The following is a 26,662-nucleotide window of genomic DNA, read 5'->3' as shown; positions in this document are numbered from 1 at the left end:
AGTTGTTGGTCTGCTCATTGTTCTGCTGTGTCAATTTAATTATATGCATGATTAGACTGGAGGATTATGTAGGCTAATTTATAAAGGCAACATAGATGTCTACATACCTTTGCAAAGCAGGCTCCTAGACTAACGTTCAGAAGTGCACAAATTCTCTTGCATAAATTTACACCTCCTCCAAGGCAGATGTAAATGTTTGCATATACTCTGTGCATTTTATTTTATAACAGGATGCCTGTGTAGAATGTTAAAAAAATGTATGTTTAATAAAGGCAACATAAGCACCCATGCACCTTTATAAAATAGGCACACAGAACTAGCTGTAATAGCATGACAATGATCATATGTACATACATCTTCTCTGTAGAAAGTCTAAACAAGTGCCTGTTGTCTATATCCATACCTGCATATTTTATAAAATGAACATGTTGGTTGGAAATTTGCCCTTATTCTACTCAAACTACTCCCTCAGCAAAGTTCAGTTCTGCACTTTTATTTACAAAGAAAACAAAAACATTTTGTATATGCTCGCAATATAGACAAAGCTTATAAAATTACCTCCATGTAAACATGTAATGTATGAACATACTTTATGAAATTCACACAACTCACCCTTTCCCAGACTATACCCAAATTAAACCTTTGGGAATGGGGTGTAAAAGTGGGCACTATCTTTTTGTGTATCTATGTTTTGATGGCATACTACTACTCAATTTTATGAGTCATTTTCACCCTGTAAACTGTACTTTACATGCAGAAAATGCTTTATGAAATTATTCCCATTATGATACAGAGTCTTAACCCAGTTCTCTGGACAGTCCTGTAATGTGAATTTCATAAAATGCATAATAAATATTCATGAGATAAATTTGCTACAATGGAGGCAGTTTATGCAAGTCTTTGTCAACACACACTATAGGATATCCTGAAAATCCAATTGACTGGGTGTCCTGAGGATTGGATTGGAATCCCTGCATTCAGGCTTTAGTGAACAGAACATTAGCATGGGTGCTAAATTGGGTTAGCAAGCATAAAAACTGTAGGATTTTAGTCAATTGATCCCCATGTCATGAACACAACCTGATTCTACTATTCTTTAAAAGTTGGACTTGGTACTTCTGTAGCACTCTCAACCTTGCAACAAAGAGATGGAGATAAGTTGTGGTTCTTGCAGTATGCAACAATTCTGGCCACTGTGTATTTACTAGTCTTTGCTCAGAAGTTTTTCCTTTTAGGATGCATATATCAGATTTTTAAAATTATATTTCATTTGAATGAAATTCATGCAAATTACACACATACCACTCCAAAAGATGGCGGCAGCAGCAAAACAGCCAAAGGCAGAACCAATGTCAACATAGCCATCTGCAAAAAGAAATTAAGATAATATGTTCAATAACAAATATTTTCAATTGCTTTATAAAGGAAATCAAGATGATTAATAAAGGACAATTTTCAAGGGGCTGTACCAGAATAAACACAAGTAGATTGCCCTGTTAGAAAAATGTCAGCAATCAGAGCAGAGAAAAGTGTACACTGATGTCAACAACCTTTAGGCATGTTAGAGAGAGGCTTTCTTGAAATGGATGAAGTTGGGAGGAGGGAAGTTGGATCAGAAGAGGAAAACAACCTGTAGAAATTTGTACAATATGGGTCAAATTTTGAACCAGCACGATCACCAGATTAAGTTAAATGATTAATCTGTTTATTCAACCAACTAAAATTAGAAGGCATGTACATGCATGAATGCTGGTATTCTAGCCATTTATGCATGTTTATTTAATTAAGGAGTTTATATACCACCTAGTATATCAATGTGGTTTGCAATAAAACAAATATCTTTAAACAATTCAAGTTATTATCAAAATTATATAAAACATAAATATATTTTAAAAAGTGTGCTCAGAAAACAGTCATGGCCTTCACTATATCAAAAGTGGTTACTGTTTATATATACATATTACATTTGTACCCTGTGCTTTCCCACTCATGGCAGGCTCAATGCAGCTTACATGGGGCAGTGGAGGGTTAAGTGACTTGCCCAGAGTCATAAGGAGCTGCCTGTACCTGAAGTGGGAATCAAACTCAGTTCCTCAATTCTCCAGGACCAAAGTCCACCACCCTAACCACTAGGCCACTCGTCCACTCCACGCATTGTACATGTCCATTATTTCATATATTTCAGCTTCAGGACACTCAGGTGAAGCTAACACAAAGATTATGTCTAGTACTCAATTATTTGACACCCCAGGGGAGACAGTTAATAGTTCGATTGGACTGAAGTTTATAAAATGAAAAAGATGTTGATTAGAGCAGAGTTGCATTCTGCCACACTATATACAGAAACAGTTTCTTGATATAGAGGAGTATGTGGAGAGGTGGAATGTAATACTCTCAAATATCTCATGTTATTAAATATTGATATTCTGAATAAGAGAACAATAGCTAAAGACATTGAGGAGAAAGAAAGTCAAATAAAAAATATGCAGAAATATTTAGTATTTACTCAACAACATCAGGAATATCAGAAACAAATGGATACTTATTATCAGGATCAATGGAAACAATAAATCCCAAAATTTAAACAGGATGAAAATGATTATGTGAGAGGTTGACCAGCCTATTTTCGTAAGAGAAAGACGCCCATATTTCGACCCAAATCGGGAGATGGGCGTCTTTCTCCCATGGGCGACCAAATCGGTATAATCGAAAGCCGATTTTGGGCGTCTTCAACTGCACTCCGTCGCAGGAACGACCAAAGTTGACAGGGGCATGTCGGAGGCGTGGTAAAGGCGGGACTGGGGCGTAGTTATCGGCAGAGGAGAGATGGTCGCCTTCGGCCGATAATCAAAAAAAGAAAGGCGGTTTTACTGCGATTTTGGGTCACTTTTTGGACCATTTTTTTCACAAACAAGTCCCAAAAAAGTGCCCCAACTGCCCAGATGACCACTGGAGGGAATCGGGGATGACCTCCCCGGACTCCCCCAGTGGTCACTAACCTCCTCCCACCAAAAAAAACCAAAAAACTTGAAAAAACTTTTTTTCCAGCCTGTATGGCAGCCTCAAATGTCATACCCAGCTCCATGACAGCAGTATGCAGGTTCCTGGAGCAGTTGTTAGTGGGTGAAGTGGACTTCACCCAGGTGGGCCCAGGCCCAGGCCCATCCCCCTTACCTGTTCGACTTGTAGTCAGTGTTGCCAGGTGGGCGGTTTTACCGCCCAATTGGGCGGTTTTCAGCGACCCACCGCGGGAAATTTTTGCCCGCGGCGGGTTGCGGTTTTTTGGGCTTCTTTTTTGGTTTTTGGGTGGGTTTTTTTGGCGGTTTTTTCGGCCGCGGGGGGGCGGGGTTAGTGACATTTTGGGCGGGGCCGATGACGTTCTGGGCGGGGCCGATGACGTGGGAGGCGGGGCCGATGACGGCGGGGGCGGGGTGATGACGCGGGGGTGGGGTGTCGGGGGTGGGATTTGAGTTTGGGCGGGTTTTGGGCTGGATTTAGGCTGTTTTGGGTGAGAAAAAATTTTTCCACCTGGCAACCTTGCTTGTAGTGGTAAATGGGAGCCATCCAGACCGCCCCCAAAACCCACTGTACCCACATGTAGGTGCCCCCCTTCACCCCTTAGGGCTATGGTAATGGTGTAGAGTTGAGCGGCAGTGGGTTTTGGGGGGATTTGAGGGGCTCAGCGCCCAAAGGAAGGGAGCTATGGACTTGGGAGGTATTTTACTTTTGTTTTTTTATGTTTTACAAGTGCCCCCTAGGGTGCCCGATTGCTGTCCTGCCCTTCTACGACCCAATGCCTTGGATTTGGTCGTTTTTGAGCTGGGCGCCTTCGGTTTCCATTATCGCTGAAAAACGATACCACCCAGCTCAAATCCGTACAAATCTGATGCATTTGGCCGGCACAAACCGTATTATTGAAAAAAAAAGATGGACGTCCATTTTTTTGAATATGGGTGAAGGACGTCCAGGTGTTGGGCACCTTTGCTATGCCTCTGTCCCTGCGAGAGGCAGTTGAGGATGTCCAAAATGTGGATGTTTCTGTGAGAAGGGTGTCCATGCTTTTACTATGCCTCTAACACCCCCTTTATTTATTTAAGTAGCAGCAGTGGGATTTGAACTGACCACCTCTGCATTGCAAGACCAGTACTCTAACCACTAGGCCACTCCTCCACTCCATGCCCTTGAAATTTGGCCATCCCTGTGTGTGTGTGTGGGGGGGGGGCAGTTCAGGACGTCCAAAATGTTTGAAAGAAGGACGTCCATGCCTTTGCTATGCCTCCGCTGACAAGCACACACCTCCCCCCCACCCAGGGACCTGCATACTGCTGCGATGGACCTCACTATGATATTTGAGGCTGGCAAAAAAGTTTTAAAGTAGCTTTTTCAGGGTGGGAGGGGGTTAGTCACCACTAGGGGAGTCAGGGGAGGTCATCCCCGATTCCCTCCGGTGATCATCTGGTCAGTTCGGGCACCTTTTTGAGGCTTGGTCGTAAGAAAAAAAATGGACCAAGTAAAGTCGGCCAAGTGCTTGTCAGGGACGCCCTTCTTTTTTCCATTATTGCTCGAGGACGCCCATGTCTTAGGCACACCCCAGTCCCGCCTTCGCTACGCCTCCAACACATCCCCGGGAACTTTGGTCATCCCCACGACGGGAAGCAGTTGGGGACGCCCAAAATTGGCTTTTGATTATGCCGATTTGGGCGACCCTGAGAGAAGGACGCCCATCCCCCGATTTGTGTCAAAAGATGGGCGCCCTTCTCTTTCGAAAATAACCCTGATTGTCTCCTAGCTTTATTCATCCATTGACAAACGTGGAGGGGCATAATCAAACGCGAACGCCCATCTCCATGAGCGTCTATGTCTGAAAACGGGTATGTGAAGAGGCGGGACAGACCGTATTATCGAAAAAGATGGGCATCCATCTTTCGTTTCGAAAATATGGTTTGGACGGACCAAATGCCATGGATTTGGTCCTTTCTGAGATAGGTGGGGGTTTTTTTTAGCGATAATGGAAACTAAAAATGCCTAGCTCAGAAACGTCCCAATCCAAGCCATTTGGTCATGGGAGGGACAAATGTACAACACTACCATAGCTCTTAGGGGTGAAGGGGGCAACTACATGTAGGTACAGTGGGTTTTAGAGGCCTCCTATTTACCACCACAAGTGTTACGGGTGGGGGGGGGGGGCCTGGGTTTGCCTGCCTGAAGTGCACTGCAGTACCCACTAAAAGTGCTCCAGGGACAGGATTTGTTGCTGGTGTATAACCTTGGCACAGCAGTTCACACCTGAAGACTAATCTCGCTGAAAACATCCTTTATTTGAATAAGCACCTTTACTCACAGTTAACTGCAGATCAGAGGTTGTGCCCCACTGGCAACGAGTCTCGCTGGTACTGGTCCGAGCTGGCACAATGGTGTACAGTGCCTTCTTTCGGCAACATTCAAGGTAAGAACTAAGTGCTGTAACGTGGCTAACACATGAAAGGGATCTAAAAGTGTCTTACACAAATGGTCACTACCTCATGGACTACCGGAAACAAAACAGGGCACACTCTGACCCTGTAAGCAGAGGGAAAAGCACCATAGGAGTATAGCCTACCAACTACCAACATCGTGAGCATTTAACACAAGCTAGTGGAATCACGGAGCCCAATACCCTACACCCACCACAATGCATTGCTGATGTGACTCTGCATTGCCCTTAAAAGAAAAGGTGTCACACTCACCCGAGACCCACATCAGAACCAGGGAAAGACTGTCAGAGGATAGAACACATTCTGCTGTCATGGAGGTGGGTACGGCATTTGAGGCTGGCATACAGGCTGGGAAAAAAAGTTTGTAAAGTGGGTTTTTTTTGTGGGAGGTGGTTAGTGACCACTGGGGGAGTCAGGGGAGGTCATCCCCGATTCCCTCCGGTGGTCATCAGTTGGGGCACTTTTTTTGAACTTGAACCTGAAAAAAAAGGGCCCAAATAAAGCGGATCAAATTCTTGTCAAAAACGCCCTTCTTGTTTTGATTATCAGCTAAAGACGCCAATCTCTCTTCGGGTGATAACCACGCCCCAGCCCTGCCTTCGCCACACCTCTGACATGCCCCCATGATCTTTGTCTCCATGACGGACTGCAGTTGAGGACGCCAAAAATTGGGTTTTGATTATACCAAATTGGGTGCCCACGAGAAACGGACGCCCATCTCCCGATTTGGGTCGAAATATGGGTGTCTTTCTCTTTCGAAAATAAGCTGGCATGTCTAAGGTCTACCATCTCAACATTTATGTCGACCATCTCTAAGGTCGACCTAAATATTGAGATTTGGGCGTCCCCGACCGTATTATCGAAATGAAAGATTGCCGCCCATCTTGTTTCGATAATATGGGTTTCCACGCCCCTTCGCGGTGACGTCCTGTGAAGATGCCCTCAGGAAAACTTGGGTGCCCTGTGTGATTATGCCCCTCAATGTAAAATTTCTAATAAAAAGTCCGTGAGATTCCATTTATTATCAAGTGAATCCTCAGGGAGTAGAAAGACAATCAATACAGTTACCTCAGGGGAAATCCAACAGGGGTCAACGACAAGTTTGAAATCGGTAGTTGATGTATGTAATGTATTTAGCTTGCCCTCTAAATCTCTATCACCAGAACAAATGATGGTTTTGAGTTTGGGTATGTCCTTTTTCCTCACAACTCATGCAGACCCTTTTGATATGAGGAAATATTATATTGTTTTTTTCAGATTGTTGAGCCTGCACTTATATATTTGAGATGATTTGAATGAGGATACATCAGATATTATTTTGCCAAGAATGAAATCTACATGGGTCCCTCCAGCCCCAATGATGGGGTGAACAAACATGTGGATAAAGGTGAGCCGGTTGATATTGTGTATCTGGATTTTCAGAAGGCGTTTGAAAAGGTACCTCATGAAAAACTCCAGAGGAAATTGGAGAGTCATGGAATAGGAGGAAGTGTTCAATTGTGGAGTAAAAACTGGTTAAGAAATAGAAAACAGACAGTAGGGTTAAATGGTCAGTATTCTCAATGGAGAAGGGTAGTTAGTGGGGTTCCCCAGGGGTCTGTGTTGGGACCGCTGCTTTTTAACATATTTATAAATAACCTAGAGATGGGAGTAACTAGTGAGGTGATTAAATTTGCTGATGAAGCTTATTGGGGTCCTCAAAATTTATTTGTTTGATTATTATAGGTCACTCACAATCGAACTGGATAAAATAATCAAATAATGTATAATTGGCACCCGATTGTTTCAGCCGCTTACTGTAAGAAAGTGTCTTACATTGCTGTTGTGTTAAAGCACTGACATCTAGAACTATAAGAATAGAGTTACCTTAACTAGTTCTTTTTTAACCTTTTCTACCCTCTGTTGCAGATATTTAGCCCCATTAATGAGCTATGAGGTAATCTGATGTGCCCAAATGGGTATTTGAATGTCACATCAAGCAGCTTTGGGGAAAAAAATAAAGTCTCCAAATATTCCATGTATCTGTGCCTTCTACTCCCTTCAGGACACCTAGAGGGGCATAATCGAAAGGGGCACCCAAGTTTTCCTGAGGACGTCCTCACAGGACGTCCCTGGGAAGGGGCGGAGAAACCCATATTATTGAAATAAGATGGGCGTCCATCTTTCGTTTCGATAATACGGTCGGGGACGTCCAAATCTCAACATTTAGGTCGACCTTAGAGATGATCATCCTTAGAGATGGTCATCCCCGATTTTCGGCGATAACGGAAACCGAGGACGCCTATCTCAGAAACGACCAAATCCAAGTCATTTGGTTGTGGGAGGAGCCAGCATTTGTACTACACTGGTCCCCCTGACATACCAGGACACCAACCGGGCACCCTAGGAGGCACTGCAGTGGACTTCAGAAAAAGCTCCCAGGTATATAGCTCCCTTACCTTGTGTGCTGAGCCCCCCAAAACCTACTCCCCACAACTGTACACCACTACCATAGCCCTTATGGGTGAAGGGAGGCACCTAGATGTTGGTATAGTCGGTTTGTGGTGGGTTTTGAAGGGCTCACATTTACCACCACAAGTGTAACAGGTAGAGGGGGTGGGCCTGGGTCTGCCTGCCTGAAGTGCACTGCACCCACTAAAACTGCTCCAGGGACCTGCATACTGCTGTCATGGAGCTGGGTATGACATTTGAGGCTGGCATAAAGGTTGGCAAAAAATATTTTAAAAAACCTTTTTGAGGGTGGGAGGGGGTTAGTGTCCACTGAGGGAGTAAGGGGAGGTCATCCCCGATTCCATCCGATGGTCATCTGGTCATTTAGGGCACTTTTTGAGGCTTGGTCACAAGAAAAAAAGGATGAGGTAAAGTTGTCCAAGTGTTCGTCAGGGACGCCCTTCTTTTTTCCATTATCGGTTGAGGATGCCCATGTGTTAGGCACGCCCCAGTCCCGCCTTTGCTACGCCTCCGACACGACCCCATGAACTTTGGTCATCCCCACGATGGAAAGCAGTTGAGAACACCCAAAATTGGCTTTCGATTATGCTGATTTGGGCCACCCTGTGAGAAGGACGCCCATCTTGCGATTTGTGTCAAAAGATGGGCGTCTTTCTCTTTCGAAAATAAGCCTGCAAGTATACAAATATTATTCTGGTGCATTCTGCCTTCATAGGCATGCTCCAAAGATTGTATCTACTGAGAATGGCAATGCACATCTTGTAGCTGTTCCACATACACTGCAACTTCATTTTCTAATACTTCCATTTTTGCATTATTGACTGCAGCTGCGGTTTAACTTCTATCACCTCATTGTGAGGTATGCATGTCATCTTTGTTGGTTTTTAACATGTCATTAATTTGTAGAATTTCTGTGAGCAGTGTATTCAAAGTACTTTGGGTATCCTTATCAGCAGCCATTTTGTGTGGCGAAGCAGGCACCAGATTTACTCATTTGACTCTCTAGGAGGATTGATTCACATAATCCAACTTCACCGGCTTCATCTTGGGTGTTATAGCAATGTGTTCCTGTAATCAAATGCTGTAAAAAGTAAAATTTCTTTTGTCAAATAAATGTTGGTCTTGCAATATGTCACCAGTCACTCTGGACCACCTCCTTTTCTATTGCCTGTTCACATAATTTTGGTTGGAGATATGAGCCAAATTTCAATCAATATTTCATACGGATTAATCACTTTCTTATGTATGTATGTATTTTTCTATGGTGTGACAATTTCAACCAGTTCCTTGCACCAGAAAATGCACATTTATACTGCACCATGATTGCTGTTACTATCTTATGTAATTGGAGAAATCACTACATAATCTTAATATCCATATGTAGTGCTCTTCCCTTTGTCTTATTTATAAGTACAAGCATATTTTGGCTGAGAAGTTTGGCTCACCTCGGAAATTCAAGGATACCTGGAGCCCTATTTTGGACTTTGTAAACTCATAGTATGCTTATTCTTTATAGTTCTAGTTCATGTTGTTAGCCCAGGTAGTATTTTTTTGTGTTTGCCTCTCATATATTCTCATAGTTTGGTTGTATCCATTGTTTAATAGGTACTGTTTCAAATTGTATTTTAAAGTATTTCAATAAAACTGATTAAACTAAAAAAATGCTGTAAGAAGTCTAGATGTGTACTAGAGGGTGGTGTTTTCCCAGCATCATAGGAGCTCCAGCTTCGAGCAGCCATATTGAATCATATGCACTAGTGCATCCTCCAAAAGGGAGGTTCAAATGTTATCTGCTGATATACAACCATCAGTGTTAAAATAAACAACCAACTGGTAGCAAGAAGGAGTCATTCAGTGCAAAATCTAGTCATTAAGGTCTCTCTATTAAGTGTTAAAGAAGATAGTGCTAAATATCACCAAAGAAAGTCTTCATACCCAAACCCTTGAAACCAAAAAGGCTGGTGCTATTGATCAGCAAAGAACAATTTATACTGAGAGATCACAGATCTAACTACAAAGTTATTTTAATAAGAGACCCATTGCCTACAAATAAGTTTAGATAATCAGCCACAGCTCTGCAAATTTTCTCTCACTGAGAGCTTGGTTTCTTTCCAGCAAAAAAGACATCAGAACTTTCTCCTATGTAACCATATAAAAGATTCTGGTCACAGAAACTGATGACCAAAAACCGGAAGAAAATACAAGCAATCCTACAAGAGTCAGCAAGAGCAAGTCAAGGAGTAGGAATGACCAACACAATGAAATAAGAAGAGTTGATAAGTCTTTATTATATGTATTTCCTCGAATATAGTGCAATCAAAGTATTTGACAACCATTCAATGGAGCATGGACTCAACAATCACTGGAGCATGGACTCTACATGACTGTGTTTTGGTCAGTGCCTTCATCAGGAATCTGGACAGTGGCCAGGAAAAAACTATGTTGCAATATTTATTTATTAGGATTTATTTACCGTCTTTTTGAAGGAATTCACTCAAGGCGGTGTACAGTAAGAATAAATCATATCTAAACAATAGACAATTATAGCAGTAAAAATATCCAAATAACAGTGCAAAATATGGCATAGAGGGGCATAATCGAATGCAAACGCCCATGTGTAAAAACGTCCATCACCAAAAACGGGTCCATGAAGGGGCGGGCCGAACCGTATTTTCGAAAAAGATGGATGTTTCTCTTTAGTTTCGAAAATATGGTTTGTGCCAGCAAATGCATTGGATGTGGGCATTTTTTGAGCTGGGCGTTTTCATTTTTCAGCGATAATCGACACCGCTGCCGGCCATCTAAAAAACGGACCAAATCCAAGGCATCTGGTCGTGGGAGGGGGCCAGCATTTGTAGTGAACTGGTCCCCCTGAGATGCCTCTATGCCAGCCTCAAATATCATACCTAGCTCTATGACAGCAGTGTGCAGGTCCCTGGAGCAATTTTAGTTTAGTTGGTGCTGTGCGGGACCCATACAGAGAGCAAAAATCGGAAGAAAAAAAACCATGCAAGTGCAGTCAGGGACATCCAAATTAAAACAATAGCAATAGGTGGATTCGAACCAGCCACCTTCTGATTATAAGACCTGTGCTCTAACAACTGCATCACTTATTTAGTCGTGTAGATGCCCTTCCCTTTCCATTAAGTCCCTCCAAGTTTCTGTCAGCCAATCACAGCTCGTTTAGCTGACATCGGTGGAAAGGTGGAAGAGCAGTGGTTAGAGCACAAGTCTTGTAATCAGAAGGTGGCTGGTTCAAATCTCCCTATTACTATTGTTTTAATTTGGACGTCCCTGACTGCACTTACATGTTTTTTTTTTCTTCCGATTTTTGCCCTCTGCATGGGTACCACGCAGCACCAACTAAACTAAAATTGCTCCAAGAACCTGCATACTGCTGTCATGGAGCTAGGTATGATATTTGAGGCTGGCGAAGAGGCTGAAAAAAAAATATTTAAACATTTTGTTTTTTAGGGTGGGAGGGGTTAGTGACCACTGGGGGAGACAGGGGAGATCATTCCCGATTCCCTCCAGTGGTCATCTGGTCATTTAGGGCACTTTTTTGGGACCTGTTCGTGATAAAACAGGGTCCAGAAAAAGTGACCTAAATTCTTGCTAAAAACGCCTTTCTTTTTTCCATTATCGGCCGAGTGCACCCATCTCTCCTCGGCCGATAACCACGCCCCGGTCCCGCCTTCACCACGCCTCCGACACGCCCCATCAACTTTATTTGTTCCCGCAACAGAGTGCAGTTGAAGACACTCAAAATCGGCTTTCGATTATAGCGATTTGGGCGCTTTCGCGAGAAAAACGCCCATCTCCCGATTTAGGTCGAAATATGGGCATTTTTCTCTTTCGAAAATAAGCTGGATAGTGTTCTACTTACAATGTCAACACAATGCATAGTAAAACATTTTATTAGACTACATAGGGTATAAGAAAAGATAGAACATATAGATAGGTAAGAGGAATAATAAGGGACTAATTGAATATGAGATCACACAGCTGATTAAACATTATCCCAGCTAGGGTAGGAGTGGATAAACATGTCCTGCTGCAGAATATGCAGCTGTGTCACATGTGTGTGTGTGTGTGTGTGTGAGACTAACAAATTAGTTACTTCTTCCATTAAAGGCCTAGTTGAAGAACCAAGCTTTCACCTGCTTCCTGCAGTAGAGGTAGTCTTGTGTTAAGTGCAGCCTTTCAGGGAGTGCATTCCAGAGTTTGGGGACTACTCCAGAGAAGGCTCATTTGCAGGTATCACATCGTTGTAATGTATTTTTGAGAGGGTGTGGTTAGGGATACTCCTTGGGAGGACCTTAGTGTCCTTGGAGGTATGTAGAGAGTGATCCTGTTCTTCAAGTACTTGGAGCCATTTCCTTTAAAGGCCTTGAAGATCAGACATAGCGGTTTAAATTTAGCCTTGTATTGTACTGGTAGCCAGTGAAGTTTTTACAAAAATGGTGTGATGTGGTCATGTCACTTGCAACTTTCTATTAGTCTTGCTGCAGCATTCTGAATCAATTGGAGCTGGTGCAGGCTATTTGTAGTTAGACCAGTGTAGAGTGCATTACATTACATAAGAACATAAGAGTAGCCATACTGAGTCAGACCAATGGTCCATCTAGCACAGTTTCCTGTTTTCTAAACAGTGTCCAAGCCAGGTTACAAGTACTTGGCAGAAACCCAAATCGTGGCGACACTCCATACTACAAATCCCAGTCTCGATGTTATCATAGTGTGCACAACTGGAATAAGCTTTGCCTTCTTAATGTAAGGAGAGAGGTTGTGCAGTTATCACAAGTAGTAGAGGCAGCTCTTGAAGCTTGATTGGATTTGGAGAATCAGAGAAAGTGTTGAATCTAACTATATTCCAAGGTTCCTGACTTGTGATTTGAGGTGGAGTTTGTACCTCCCAAAAGAGATTTTGATGTCAGGTATGTGTCCACTTGTGTTAAGGACCCAGAGAAGCTCGGTTTTATTTGGGTTCAGGCAAAGTTTGTTTTGTTTAGCTTATTCTTGATTTGATGTTAGACAAGTAATCAGTTTATTCAGGGATGTAGGTAAGTCAGGTTCAATGGGTATGAGTAGCTGCACATCATCCTCGTAGATGTAGAATTGAGTGTCCATCGACCAAATCAGTTTGGCTAGTGGCTTGAGGTAGATATTGAACAGAATAGATGACATTATCAATCCTTGTAGTACCACACCTGTCAGTTCCCATGGTGACAATGATGCGCTGCCAAACATTATAGACTGTTGCCTGCCTGATAAATAGGTTCTGAATCAAGTAAGTACAGTTCCATTGATACCTGTTTCTGCCAATCATGCTAGCCTGATATCATGATCCACAGTGTCAAAAGCTGCTGAGAAATCTAGCAGTACAAACACTGAGGCAAATCCCCTGCCTCAGTTTATGTGAAGGTCATCTTCTCAACCCCTTTGTAGAATACCAAGTCTACTGTGTGACCCTTTTTGTGAGTTGGAGTATTGATCACCTGTGTGAATCCTAGTTTTGGAGCTGGTGCTTCAACTGGGACACAGTTTAATGCAGGCTTTTCTGGGGTCTGGACCCATGGCTCAAGTGGGGCTTCTTCCTCTTCTGGGCAGGCCTCTTCTTCACCAGGCAGACTCTCACCCAGCTGGCTTCCCTCTCTCTGGACAGGTACACACGAGACTGGACACGCACACAAGCTGGACTTCTCATGGATATGGATCCCCTCCCCAGCCCCATAGTCTAATAGTATCTGCAGAAAAAGTGACATGGGTGCATTCAGGCTCTGAACTGTACCATGTTCTGTCTGGCATTGTGCTGAGATTCACTGCTGCTGCTAGGTTTTTCCTAGCCACTGTCTAGACTCCTGACAAAGGCACTGGCCAAAACATAGACCATGTAGCATCCATGCTCCATTGATTGGTTGTCTTATGCCTTCATTGTGCTGTATTCAAGCAAATACACATTATACAGACTTATCAACTCTTCTTATTTCATCACTTTGGTCATTCCTACTCCTTGACTTACTCTCATGGAAGATGATGAACCAGTGTCATCAGTCTCTCTACCTCATCAGTTGTGCCAGTTTTATTTGATAAGCACATTATACCTGTACCCTTTTTCAAGTATCTTGGTATTATTATGGACCCTTCGTTAACCTTCTCTCCCCAAATTTCTCATAATAAAATCTAGGTTCTTTTGTTTTTGCGCAGACTGAGATCAATTCGCAATATGATTGATTTTGAACATAAGAGAAGCCATACTGGGTCAGACCAATGGTTCATCTAGTTCAATATCCTGTTTTCCAAACAGTGGCCAAGCCAGGTCACTGTCAAGCCTCTTACCTGTGCCGCCTTGCCCGCGGTGATGCCTCGCTCCACGAGCAGGGGAGAGCGGGGTATCGCGGGCTACAGGCGGCATGTTCAGAAAGGCTTGTCTGCCTGCTGGACGGGGCCGGTTCGCCGCTTTAGCGCGGTGGCGGCTGGAGAGCGCCGGTGCTGCCAAGATGGCCGGCGCTCGCAAGCTGGAGAGTCTCTTCCGGGCGCGGGGCCCGGGAGCATGAAGAACGCCCCCTCTGGCTCCGGATTGGCTGGTCGCGGCTGGACTCCGCCCTCTCTCGGTGACCAGCCTATCCGGAGCTCTGGGGTTCGGTTGGAGGCTCCACCTCCCGGACAGCTGATGGTAGTTTCCTGATGGAGGGGGCTATTTAAGGATAACACTGGCTGAACTCGTTGCTTCGGCTTCTGCTTATGTGGTTTCCTGAGTTCTGTATTTTTGGATTTCCTGCTTTGAACCTTGGATTGTACCTGGACTTTGCTTTCGTCTTCTGCCTGCCCTGAACCTTGGATGGTACCTGGACTTTGCATTTGCCTTCCGCCTGCCCTGAACCTTGGATTGTACCTGGACTTTGCATTTGCCTTCCGCCTGCCCTGAACCTTGGATTGTACCTGGACTTTGCATTTGCCTTCCGCCTGCCCTGAACCTTGGATTGTACCTGGACTTTGCATTTGCCTTCCGCCTGCCCTGAACCTTGGATTGTACCTGGACTTTGCTTTTGTCCTCTGCCGGTCCTGAACCTTGGATTGTACCTGGACTTTGCATTTGCCTTCCGCCTGCCCTGAACCTTGGATTGTACCTGGACTTTGCATTTGCCTTCCGCCTGCCCTGAACCTTGGATTGTACCTGGACTTTGCATTTGCCTTCCGCCTGCCCTGAACCTTGGATTGTACCTGGACTTTGCTTTTGTCCTCTGCCGGTCCTGAACCTTGGATTGTACCTGGACTTTGCATTTGCCTTCCGCCTGCCCTGAACCTTGGATTGTACCTGGACTTTGCATTTGCCTTCCGCCTGCCCTGAACCTTGGATTGTACCTGGACTTTGCATTTGCCTTCCGCCAGCCCTGAACCTTGGATTGTACCTGGACTTTGCATTTGTCTTCTGCTTGCCCGGAACCTTGGGTTGGACCTGGACTTTGAGACTTCCGGCTGCGTCCCTTTGGTGGAACCAGGACCTGGTCTTTGGTCATCTGTCTGCTTGCTAGCTGGGGTCCGCTCTGCTCTTCTTTGATTTCTCCTATCCTGACTCTTCAGGTAAGATCAGAACTGTCTGGCTGCCAGACGTTGTTTGGCACAGAGGCTCACGTAACGGGGCATAGGCCTGACAGAAAGCCGAAGCCATGAGCTCGCCAGATAAGCCTGATCTGACCGACCTGGCTCAAGCTCTTCAACAACAACAGGCTCAGCTCAACAGATTGTCTGGAGTATTGCAAGATGTATGTTCTCAGATGTCAGCGCAGCGATCATCGGCTCCCGGAGCAGGTAGGACATCCCCACCTCAGCCTGCCTTTCGTCTGCCTGAACCTCCTCGGTTTGATGGCACACCCTCCGCATGCCGCGGATTCCTGAACCAATGTCAAATGCTCTTTGACATGCAACCTGCTTCTTTTCCTACGGACAAACAAAAGATTACCTACATCATTTCTTTACTCTCCGGGTCGGCCCTGGCATGGGCTTCTCCTCTCTGGGAGCAACAGGACCCGCTCCTCTCGGAATTAGGAGAGTTCCTGCGCCGGTTCCGTATGGTCTTCGATGTTCCAGGGCGGCCCTCCTCCGCTGCAGGAGAGATCTTACGGATTCAGCAAGGGAGCAGTACGGTTGGGGCCTATGCTATCCGATTCCGTACCCTGGCGGCAGAACTTAAATGGAATCAAGAGGCTCTTACGGCCATTTTTTGGCAAGGCTTGAGTGGGCGCATCAAGGACGAGTTAGCCGGCCGTGAAATCCCTAGCACCTTGGACGCGCTGATCTCCCTAAGTACTCGGATTGATGTCCGCTTCCAGGAGCGGGCACGAGAACAAGTTGCTGCTCGCCCGTCTCGCAGGATTTCCCCTCAAAGGCAACGAACTGTCTCTCCTCAGGAAGCTGCGGTCTCGACTGTAGAGGGATCGGAAGTACCGATGGTAATTGGCCGGTATCGACTGACCGCTGTTGAACGAAATCACCGACGGGAGAAGAAACTATGTATGTACTGTGGGAAACCTGGGCATTTTGTGAAAGGATGCCCCAATAAGCCGGGAAATGCTTAGACCCTAGCCTTGTGGAGGGGGTGGTTTTGGGTCAATCAGGAACCCTTCCGGAGAACTTAATGACTGTACCTATTATCTTGCTCTGGCAAGAATACAGGATAAACACCCTAGCCTTGCTGGATTCAGGAGCAGGAGGCAACTTTATTGATGCTAGTCTACTTCAGGGCCTAGGTAGGCCGATGATTCCCTGCAAACCAGCTCTTCAAGTAACATCCATTCACGGCTCGACTCTGCCACAACCGATTACTCATCTCACTCTTCCCCTTCGGATGCAGGTGGGGCTTCTTCATCATGAAGAGATACAGTTCCTTATTTTGCCCCAAGCCATTCATCCTGTAATTCTGGGTATACCCTGGCTGCGGTTGCACGCGCCTTGCATAGACTGGCCCTCGGGAGAGATCAGCCAATGGAGTGTTCGCTGTTTTGAGACCTGTCTGACACCAGTGCACCCTCTTCCTACTAAAGTGCCAGCGCTACCTGGAGTTCTCCACCCTTGTGAGGCTCATCTTCCGAGGGAATACGAGGAGTTTTCTGACGTCTTTGATGCACAAGAAGCTGATTCCCTCCCACCCCATCGCCCGTTCGATTGTCCCATTGATTTGGTGCCCGGCACTATGCCGCCTAGAGGGAGATTATATGCTTTGTCCCGGGATGAATCTGCTGCCATGCGGGACTACATTCAGGACAATCTTCGTAAAGGGTTCATCCGACCATCCTCTTCTCCTGCCGGGGCAGGATTTTTTTTTGTCTCCAAAAAAGATGGGGCCTTGCGGCCCTGCATTGACTATCGAGGGCTTAACAAGATCACTATCAAGAACCGTTACCCCCTTCCGCTTATCCCGGAGCTTTTTGATCGACTCCAGGGGGCTGTTATTTTTACTAAGTTGGATCTCCGAGGGGCCTACAACTTGATTCGTATCCGCCAGGGGGACGAGTGGAAAACTGCCTTTAATACTCACGAAGGCCATTTTGAGTATCGTGTTATGCCCTTTGGACTTTGTAATGCTCCGGCTGTGTTTCAAGATTTCATCAACTTCATTTTCCGGGATCTCCTTTATTCTTCAGTCATTGTTTACTTGGATGATATTTTGATTTTCTCTGCTTCTCCCCAGGATCATCCTCGACATGTCCGCATTGTGCTTCAACGACTCCGGGAACATCGACTGTTTGCCAAATTGGAAAAATGTGCATTCCACCAATCCACTATTCCTTTTTTGGGACATATTATCTCTGCTGTTGGATTACAAATGGACCCGGCCAAACTGCAGGCTATCCGGGACTGGCCTCTTCCCCAAGGTCTTCGGGCTTTGCAGCGTTTTCTGGGCTTTGCTAATTACTACAGACAATTCATTCCCCATTATTCGCTCCTCACGGCCCCTTTGACAGCCCTTACTCGGAAGGGGGCGGATGTTCGGCATTGGTCTCCGGCTGCCCTGGAGGCCTTTTCTGCATTGAAGACAGCGTTCCTGTCTGCATCTGTGCTCCGCAGTCCTGATGTCACGAAGCCTTTCATCGTAGAGGTCGATGCCTCTGCTCTGGGTGTAGGGGCGGTGCTGTCCCAGACTACCTCTTCTGGTAAGAAACATCCTTGTTTTTTCTTTTCTAAGAAGTTTTCAGCTGCTGAACGTAATTATACTATCGGGGACAGAGAGCTGCTGGCTCTGAAGCTCGCCTTTCAAGAATGGCGATACCTACTGGAGGGCGCGGCTCATCCTATTACTGTCATTACAGATCACAAAAATCTGCTTTATTTGCAACATGCCAAACGCTTGAATCCCCGGCAGGCCCGTTGGTCCCTATTTTTTGCACGTTTTACCTTTCACTTGGTATTTCGCCCTGCAGAGAAGAACATACAGGCGGATGCCCTCTCCCGAGCGTTTGATGTGCCTGAGGAACCGGAGGAGCTCTACCCTATGCTCAATCCTGCTTGTCTTTCCCCGACGGTGGGGGCCTCCGCCTGCCTCAAGACTTCTGTTCCAGCTCGGTCTCGTCGCAAGGTTCTTCAGTGGGGTCATTCTGCTGCCTTTTCAGGACATTTTGGGTTTCGTAAGACCTACCATCTTATTTCCCGTTATTTTTGGTGGCCCCACATGGCCCAGGAGATTCGGCAGTTTGTTTCTACTTGTCCTACCTGTGCCCGTACCAAGTCCTTGCCCGGCAAGCCGTGGGGTCTTCTTCAACCTTTGCCGGTACCCCAGCTACCTTGGCAGGAAGTCTCGATGGACTTTATCACTGATCTCCCTTGTTCCAAAGGCAACACAATTATCTGGGTGGTGGTGGATCGGTTCTCCCGCATGGCGCACTTCGTACCCATGCGATCCTTGCCATCTGCGGCGGCTCTTGCCTCCCATTTTATCCAGCACATTTTTCGGTTACATGGACTGCCACAACGTATCATCAGTGATAGAGGTTCGCAATTCACCTCTAGATTTTGGAGAGCCTTATGCTCAGCCTTTGGTGTTACCACACATTTCTCTTCAGCTTACCATCCTCAGACCAATGGCATGGCAGAACGTACTAACCAGACCCTTAAAGCTTTTCTCCGGGCCTTCACTAATGCTCGTCAAGACAATTGGACGGATCTCCTGCCCTGGGCTGAATTTGCTTACAACAATAGCTTCCATTCTGCTTCTCGGACTTCTCCCTTCTTTACAGTGTTTGGACGTCATCCTCGGCTTCCACCTCCGATTCCTTTGAGTGGAACCTCTCCTCTGATCCAGACTACCCTTACCACCATTCATGCCACTTGGAGGACGGGTCGTCAGCAGCTGGGGAGGGCGGCCGCAAGGTATAAGCAGTTTGCTGACCGACTTCGAAGTGCCGCTCCAGTATTCCAGCCGGGACAGAGAGTTTGGCTCAGCACCAAGTACCTTAAGCTTCGCCTCCCCTCTCTGCGGTTTGCTTCTCGCTTCATCGGCCCATTTGCGGTGCAGTCTAGAGTGGGGACGGTGGTCTACCGTCTTCACTTACCTGGTAACCTTCGCATTCACAATGCGTTCCATGTATCTCTGCTCAAGCCTTTTCGGGCTTCCCACTGGCACCCTGCACCAAGAAAGATTCGGGTTCCAGACTCGGATCCTGATCCTGAGTTTGAAGTGAGGGAGATTCTTGATTCTAAATTCCAAAGAGGACGATTGTTTTACTTGATCTCGTGGAAGAACTTTGGTCCTGAGGATAACTCCTGGGAGCCCGTTGGTAATATCATGGCTCCGGATCTGTTGCACGAGTTCCACTCTCGTTACCCTCATAAACCAGGACCAAGACGGAGGAGGGGGGCTTACGGGGGGGGTACTGTCAAGCCTCTTACCTGTGCCGCCTTGCCCGCGGTGATGCCTCGCTCCACGAGCAGGGGAGAGCGGGGTATCGCGGGCTACAGGCGGCATGTTCAGAAAGGCTTGTCTGCCTGCTGGACGGGGCCGGTTCGCCGCTTTAGCGCGGTGGCGGCTGGAGAGCGCCGGTGCTGCCAAGATGGCCGGCGCTCGCAAGCTGGAGAGTCTCTTCCGGGCGCGGGGCCCGGGAGCATGAAGAACGCCCCCTCTGGCTCCGGATTGGCTGGTCGCGGCTGGACTCCGCCCTCTCTCGGTGACCAGCCTATCCGGAGCTCTGGGGTTCGGTTGGAGGCTCCACCTCCCGGACAGCTGATGGTAGTTTCCTGATGGAGGGGGCTATTTAAGGATAACACTGGCTGAACTCGTTGCTTCGGCTTCTGCTTATGTGGTTTCCTGAGTTCTGTATTTTTGGATTTCCTGCTTTGAACCTTGGATTGTACCTGGACTTTGCTTTCGTCTTCTGCCTGCCCTGAACCTTGGATGGTACCTGGACTTTGCATTTGCCTTCCGCCTGCCCTGAACCTTGGATTGTACCTGGACTTTGCATTTGCCTTCCGCCTGCCCTGAACCTTGGATTGTACCTGGACTTTGCATTTGCCTTCCGCCTGCCCTGAACCTTGGATTGTACCTGGACTTTGCTTTTGTCTTCTGCCGGCCCTGAACCTTGGATTGTACCTGGACTTTGCATTTGCCTTCCGCCTGCCCTGAACCTTGGATTGTACCTGGACTTTGCATTTGCCTTCCGCCTGCCCTGAACCTTGGATTGTACCTGGACTTTGCATTTGCCTTCCGCCTGCCCTGAACCTTGGATTGTACCTGGACTTTGCTTTTGTCCTCTGCCGGTCCTGAACCTTGGATTGTACCTGGACTTTGCATTTGCCTTCCGCCTGCCCTGAACCTTGGATTGTACCTGGACTTTGCATTTGCCTTCCGCCTGCCCTGAACCTTGGATTGTACCTGGACTTTGCATTTGCCTTCCGCCTGCCCTGAACCTTGGATTGTACCTGGACTTTGCTTTTGTCCTCTGCCGGTCCTGAACCTTGGATTGTACCTGGACTTTGCATTTGCCTTCCGCCTGCCCTGAACCTTGGATTGTACCTGGACTTTGCATTTGCCTTCCGCCTGCCCTGAACCTTGGATTGTACCTGGACTTTGCATTTGCCTTCCGCCAGCCCTGAACCTTGGATTGTACCTGGACTTTGCATTTGTCTTCTGCTTGCCCGGAACCTTGGGTTGGACCTGGACTTTGAGACTTCCGGCTGCGTCCCTTTGGTGGAACCAGGACCTGGTCTTTGGTCATCTGTCTGCTTGCTAGCTGGGGTCCGCTCTGCTCTTCTTTGATTTCTCCTATCCTGACTCTTCAGGTAAGATCAGAACTGTCTGGCTGCCAGACGTTGTTTGGCACAGAGGCTCACGTAACGGGGCATAGGCCTGACAGTCACAAATACCTAGCAGAAACCCAAATCGTGGCAACAATCCATACTACAAATCCTAGGGCAAGAAGTTGCTTCCCATGTCTGTCTCAATAGCAGACTATGGACTCCCTCTGTTCTTTATTTTACATTCACATCCACTTAAGATATGGCTATTGCAATGTTATCTATGTTGGACTAATGAAATCCAATTTTAAGTGCCTTCAACTTTGCAAAATACAGCTGCACTTATTATCTGCCGGGCAGATCATACTGATCATGCCATACCACTTCTCAAATGCCTTCACTGGTTACCCATTGAATTCAGAATCAAATTCAACATTTTCTTACTCTAACCCACAAAGTTCTCCACACCAACACTCTGGCTTGGCTTGCCTCTCTTACTATTCTGTATGTTTCCCTTTGTATGCTCCTTTCACTGAATGATAATCGGCTGGTCCTCCCCATCCTTAAAAAGCTAGATGGGAATCTAGTGTTTACTTTCTTGCACCTGCATTGTGGAATTCTCTCCCACAGTACCTCCAGTTGGAATCTTCCTAATTGCCTTTCTGTGCCTCTCTGAAGACTTACTTGTATCAATTAGCATTTAATACATGATGGCAGACAGTCAATAGAGGAGTTAGTCCTCTTATCATATAAAGTAGATTGCTGTGCATTTGCAGGGTGGATGTTCTCTGCGAGAGTATGTGAACGACATGGATTTTTGACTTGTAGTACTTCCCCTCCCTGTGCCCTTTCATTCCTATCTATAAATGGAGTTCCCATTCTTGTCTTTGATGTTCTCTTAATTCTTTTGCATTTTATTGTAAACTGCCTTGGTTTGTTCACAATGCAGGCAGTATAGTAAGTTAATAAATGATAAATGATCAATAGCAGCTACTCTGACTGGAGTAGTCAAGTTTTTCAAGGAGTTTTTCCTTTTTCTATCCGTATCAAGAGTTTAAATCTATATCTGGATTTTCTCCTCAGAAGTGTGAAAACATTTCACCAGATTGCTTATCATTTATATAGTGCTACTAAACTTACAAAGAACTGTAGCAAACATATAAGATGCAGTCCCTCTTGACAGAGCTTACAATGTATTCAAGAGAGACAGACAGGGCAATTAAGGGATTAGGGAGCTATATTTATTATGGAAAAGATCAAAACAACATGTATATTGAATAGTTGAATAGAGAGTTAAGAGTTATAAGCTGTGCCAAAAAGATGGGCTTTTAGCCTGGATTTGAATAGACTCCAAGGTGGAGTATGATGTACCAACTCAAGAAGTGTAGTGCAAGATTAAGGCACAACAAAGATAAAAGGAATAGAGTCCTGAGTTGGCAGTGGGGGAGAGGTGAGATTTCATATGAACAGAATTCCTAGAGAGGAGTGTAGGAAGAGAAGAGTGGTGGGAGGTGGGGCTGGTGGTTGGGAGGTGGGGATAGTGCTGGGCAGACTTGTATGGTCTGTGCCCTGAAAATGATAGTTACAAATCAAGGTAAGATACACAAAAAGTAGCACATATGAGTTTGTCTTGTTGGGCAGACTGGATGGACCGTGCAGGTCTTTTTCTGCCATCATCTACTATGTTACTATGTAAGAGTGGCGAGATACATAGCAGACTTCAAGAGAGGGGCTATATAAATATAGTGACGCTGGTAGAAAATAAGTCATGCAGCAGAATTTTGAACATTTAGTGAGAGACATATGAGGAACAAGTTGCAATAATCTAAGTTGGAGGTTACAAGAATGTGGATAAGGGCTTTGGTAATGTTCCCAGAAAGGAAGAGTCAAATTTTAGTGACGTAATACAATAATAAACCACAGGTTCTAGCAGTTTGTTGGATTTGTGTAGAGAAAGAGAGAGGGAAGTCAACGATAATTTCAAGGTTACAATCTGAACAGGCAGGAAGAATGACTAGGAACTCATTTTCAAAGCACTCAGACTTACAAAGTTCCATAGGTTACCATTGGGCTCATTTTCAAAAGTGAAAATTGTCCAAAAAGTGGCATATCTGCATTTGGATGTTTTTCTCACAAAAACGTCCAAATCAGCATTTTCAAAACCTATTTTTAGATGTTTTTCTCTGACATCCACCAGAAGAACATCCAGATCTCAAGGGGGAGTGCCAGGGGCGTGTTCAGGGTGGAACTTGGGTGTTCCTAAGACTTAGATGTTTTTCAGCCATAATGGAACAAAACAAAAACGTCAAGGACTAAAACAGACGTTTTGAGCTAGACCTGTGTTTAAAATGAATAAGGCACAAAAAGGTGCCCTAAATAACTAGATGACCACTAGAAGGAATCAGGAATGACCTCCCCTTACTCACCCAGTGGTCACTAACACCCTGACATCCCCCCAAAATGTGATGAAAAACATTACTTGCCAACCTCTGTGCCATCCTCAGATGTTATACTCGGGTCCATCAGAATAGCTTGCAGGTCCCTGGAGTAGTGTAGTGGTGGGTGCAGTGCACTGCAGACAGGTGGACCCAGGCCCATACCTCTCCGTACCTGTTACACTTGTGGAGGAAACTGAGAGCCCTCCAAAACTCACCAGAAACCCACTGTACCCACATATAGGTGCCCCCTTCACCCATAAGGGCTACGGTAGTGGTTTACAGTTGGGGGTAGTGGGTTTGGGGGGGGGGTTGGGAGCTTAGCAGACAAGTAAGGGAGAAATGGGGAGATGTGTACCTGGGATCATTTTATGAAGTCCACTGCAGTGCCCCCTAGGGTGCCCTATTGCTCTCCTGGGATGTCACTTTTTCATTATTCTACCTGATGCTTTGTGTCTATTGTTTATCAGTAGATCTGGGCTTTGAATTCAGATCTATAGATAAAAATGAGGTCTCATTACATATATCTAAATACCAGAGTGCTATTTTTCTATACTTCATAGCAAGAGTGTACATTCCCTCATTACCTGTCCCAATGCAACTGAAGCTTTTACCTCCTCAGTGCATGTAAATGGTTTCATCCCTGTGTGGATTCTCTGATGGCGTGTGAGGCTTTCTTTCCAACTAAATCTTTTACCACACTCAGAATTTGTAAATGGTTTCACTATTGTGGATTTTCTTGTGTATTGTGAGGTCTGACTTCTGCCTAAAGCCTTTACCACACTCAGGGCATGTATATTGTTTCACTGCAACATGGATTCTCTGGTGGACTGTGAGGCTGTTCTCAATGATGCTTTTACCACACTTTCTATGTGCAACTATTTTAACTTCTGCCCTGAGTGTGGTGAAGGTTTTAGGCAGAATGCAGAGCTTACAATACACAAGCAAATCCACAACCATTACATGCACTGAGGAGGTAAAAGCTGTGATTTGAGGTAAAATAAAAGCTTTAAATCAAGGCACCAGGAAGGAAAGGAGGGCTGTTGTGGGAAGCTGAGGGCAGGTAGGTGAGGATTGGGGCTGGAACTGGAACTCAGGGACTTAGAAGGGGGGTGGGTGGGGGCTGAGGTGAGTCACTGGACATGGATGGGATAGGAGGGGAGGGCAGAGGAGAATCACTGGTCTGGGAGGGGAGGGCAGGGAAGAGAGGAGAAATCACTGGATGGATGGGAGGGGAGAAAAGAGGAGAAATCACTGGACCGGGGGGGGGGGGGGCAGAGGAGAATTTCTGGACATGGATGGGTGGGCAGGGGAGAGAGGAGAATTGCTGGATATGGATGGAGGAGAAGGCAGGGAAGAGAGGAGAGTTGCTGGACATAAATGGATAGATGGAGGGGAGGGCAGGGGAGAGAGGAGAGTTGCTGAACATGGATGGATGGAGGGGAGGGCAGGAGACATTCTAGACATGGATGGAGGAGAGGGAAGACAGGCAGGAAATGCACATGGATGGAGGAGATGGGAGAGAGGAGAAATGTTGGATATGGATGGAGTGGAGGGCAGAGAAGAGAGGAGAAATGTTGAACAGGGATGGAGGGAAGGAAAGAAAGAGAAAAATACATACGGATGGAGGGGAGGAGAGAGAGGATAAATGCTGGACATGGATGGAGGAGAGGGAAGAAAGAGGAAGGAGATGCATACTGAGTGGAGATGAGGGAAAAGGAAAAGAGGAGAAAAACTGCACGTGGATGGAGAAAATAGGCAAAACCTGGATCCACTCTATACCTTATCCAGTCAAGTACATGGAAGACCCAGCTTTTACCTATGGATGTAGGGCAAGGGAGGAAAGTAAAGAAATAAGTGGAAAGGAATCCCTGGAAACGCACTGTCTCTTTGTATCAGATGTTCAACGCTGCATGCGTCAGAAAAAGTAAGTCACCAGACAACAAAGGTAGAAAAAATAATTGTATTTTCATTTTAGTGTTTGAAACATGTCAAATTTTAGAATTTACATCTTCTGTCTTATTTTCCAATGTATAATCATGTGTTTGTTTCTGTTTTTTTTTATTTCTGATATTGTGCTGCGTGCAGAGTCTAGCTTCTTAGGATTTCAGGTTAAATTTGAAGAGGGGCTATCTCTGACCTGTGTCTGAATAGTGATCTGTTTGTTTGGTTCTGAGATTTTGATAACATATTGTTTCTGGTTTGGCAAGACTGTTTTCCTAATTCCTGATCTGTATGCTAATTTGGTTTGTGTCATTTTGGGTATACTGGAGCTGTAACAGCTTACAGAAATTATTTATAATGAAAAAAAAACAAGTAATTTTTCTTCTTCTATACTGGTGTAATATTTTCAGTGATGCCTGTTTATATATGCCATGACTAGTAAAAGGGATATGACTACTGTAGGGTGTGGCTACTGTAGGGGCAGAGCCATAGTGACCTCACCCCTGGATGGGTAGGGGGCACTGACTAATAGGCTGCAGGAGGGCACCAGAAACCCCAGCATCGACCTGCTTTCCTGTGACTGAAACTTTTCTTATGGTTTGTATCCTAGTGACTTGATTTTGTGCGTTTTGCATTTGGACATTTTTTTGTTCGAAAATTGACTGAAAAACAAAATGTCCAAATCGCAAAATGTTTTTCAAAACAGTATTTTCAAAAGAAAAAGATAGATGTTTTTGTTTGTTGAAAATGACCTTCTTTCCTGTTCAGAATTTGGACATTTTTTGTAAAACGTCCAAATTCAGATTTAGATGTCATATTGAAAATGCCCTTCCACTTAACTTTGTAAGCCTAAGTGCTTTGAAAATAAATTGGCTAGTATAAAAATTGAACTCCTCTGCTTAGATAAAGGTTAATAGTAGCTTCTGCAGCGTGTATATTTCAGAAAAAGTAGTATGGTACCTGATTCACGAAAACCTTTCTCCCAATTTGTGTCTGATGGAAAAAGATTTTAATAAAACAGTTCCTATAAATACAAGTTACTTTAGAGGGCAATATTTAGTGCTATTAAAAAGTGGAGTATTTACTAACATGTATTAAGGGAATAATGCATGATAATTGCCACTTAATGCA

At 45.4% G+C, this 26,662-nt stretch overlaps 1 protein-coding gene across 1 annotated transcript in view; it reads right to left on the bottom strand.

Moving 5' to 3' along the window:
* LOC115467061 (cysteine-rich venom protein-like) overlaps nt 1–26,662 on the bottom strand; it is a 129,871-nt gene that overhangs the window by 93,469 nt on the left and 9,740 nt on the right. Inside the window, exon 2 of the mRNA XM_030198736.1 lies at nt 1,303–1,365. Within this exon, the coding sequence (XP_030054596.1) occupies nt 1,303–1,365 (63 nt within the window). The remainder of the gene's footprint in view (nt 1–1,302; nt 1,366–26,662) is intronic.

Source organism: Microcaecilia unicolor, chromosome 3, assembly GCF_901765095.1.
Source record: "Microcaecilia unicolor chromosome 3, aMicUni1.1, whole genome shotgun sequence".
Lineage (NCBI taxonomy): Eukaryota > Metazoa > Chordata > Amphibia > Gymnophiona > Siphonopidae > Microcaecilia > Microcaecilia unicolor.
This window is presented reverse-complemented; position numbering and strand designations above follow the sequence as displayed.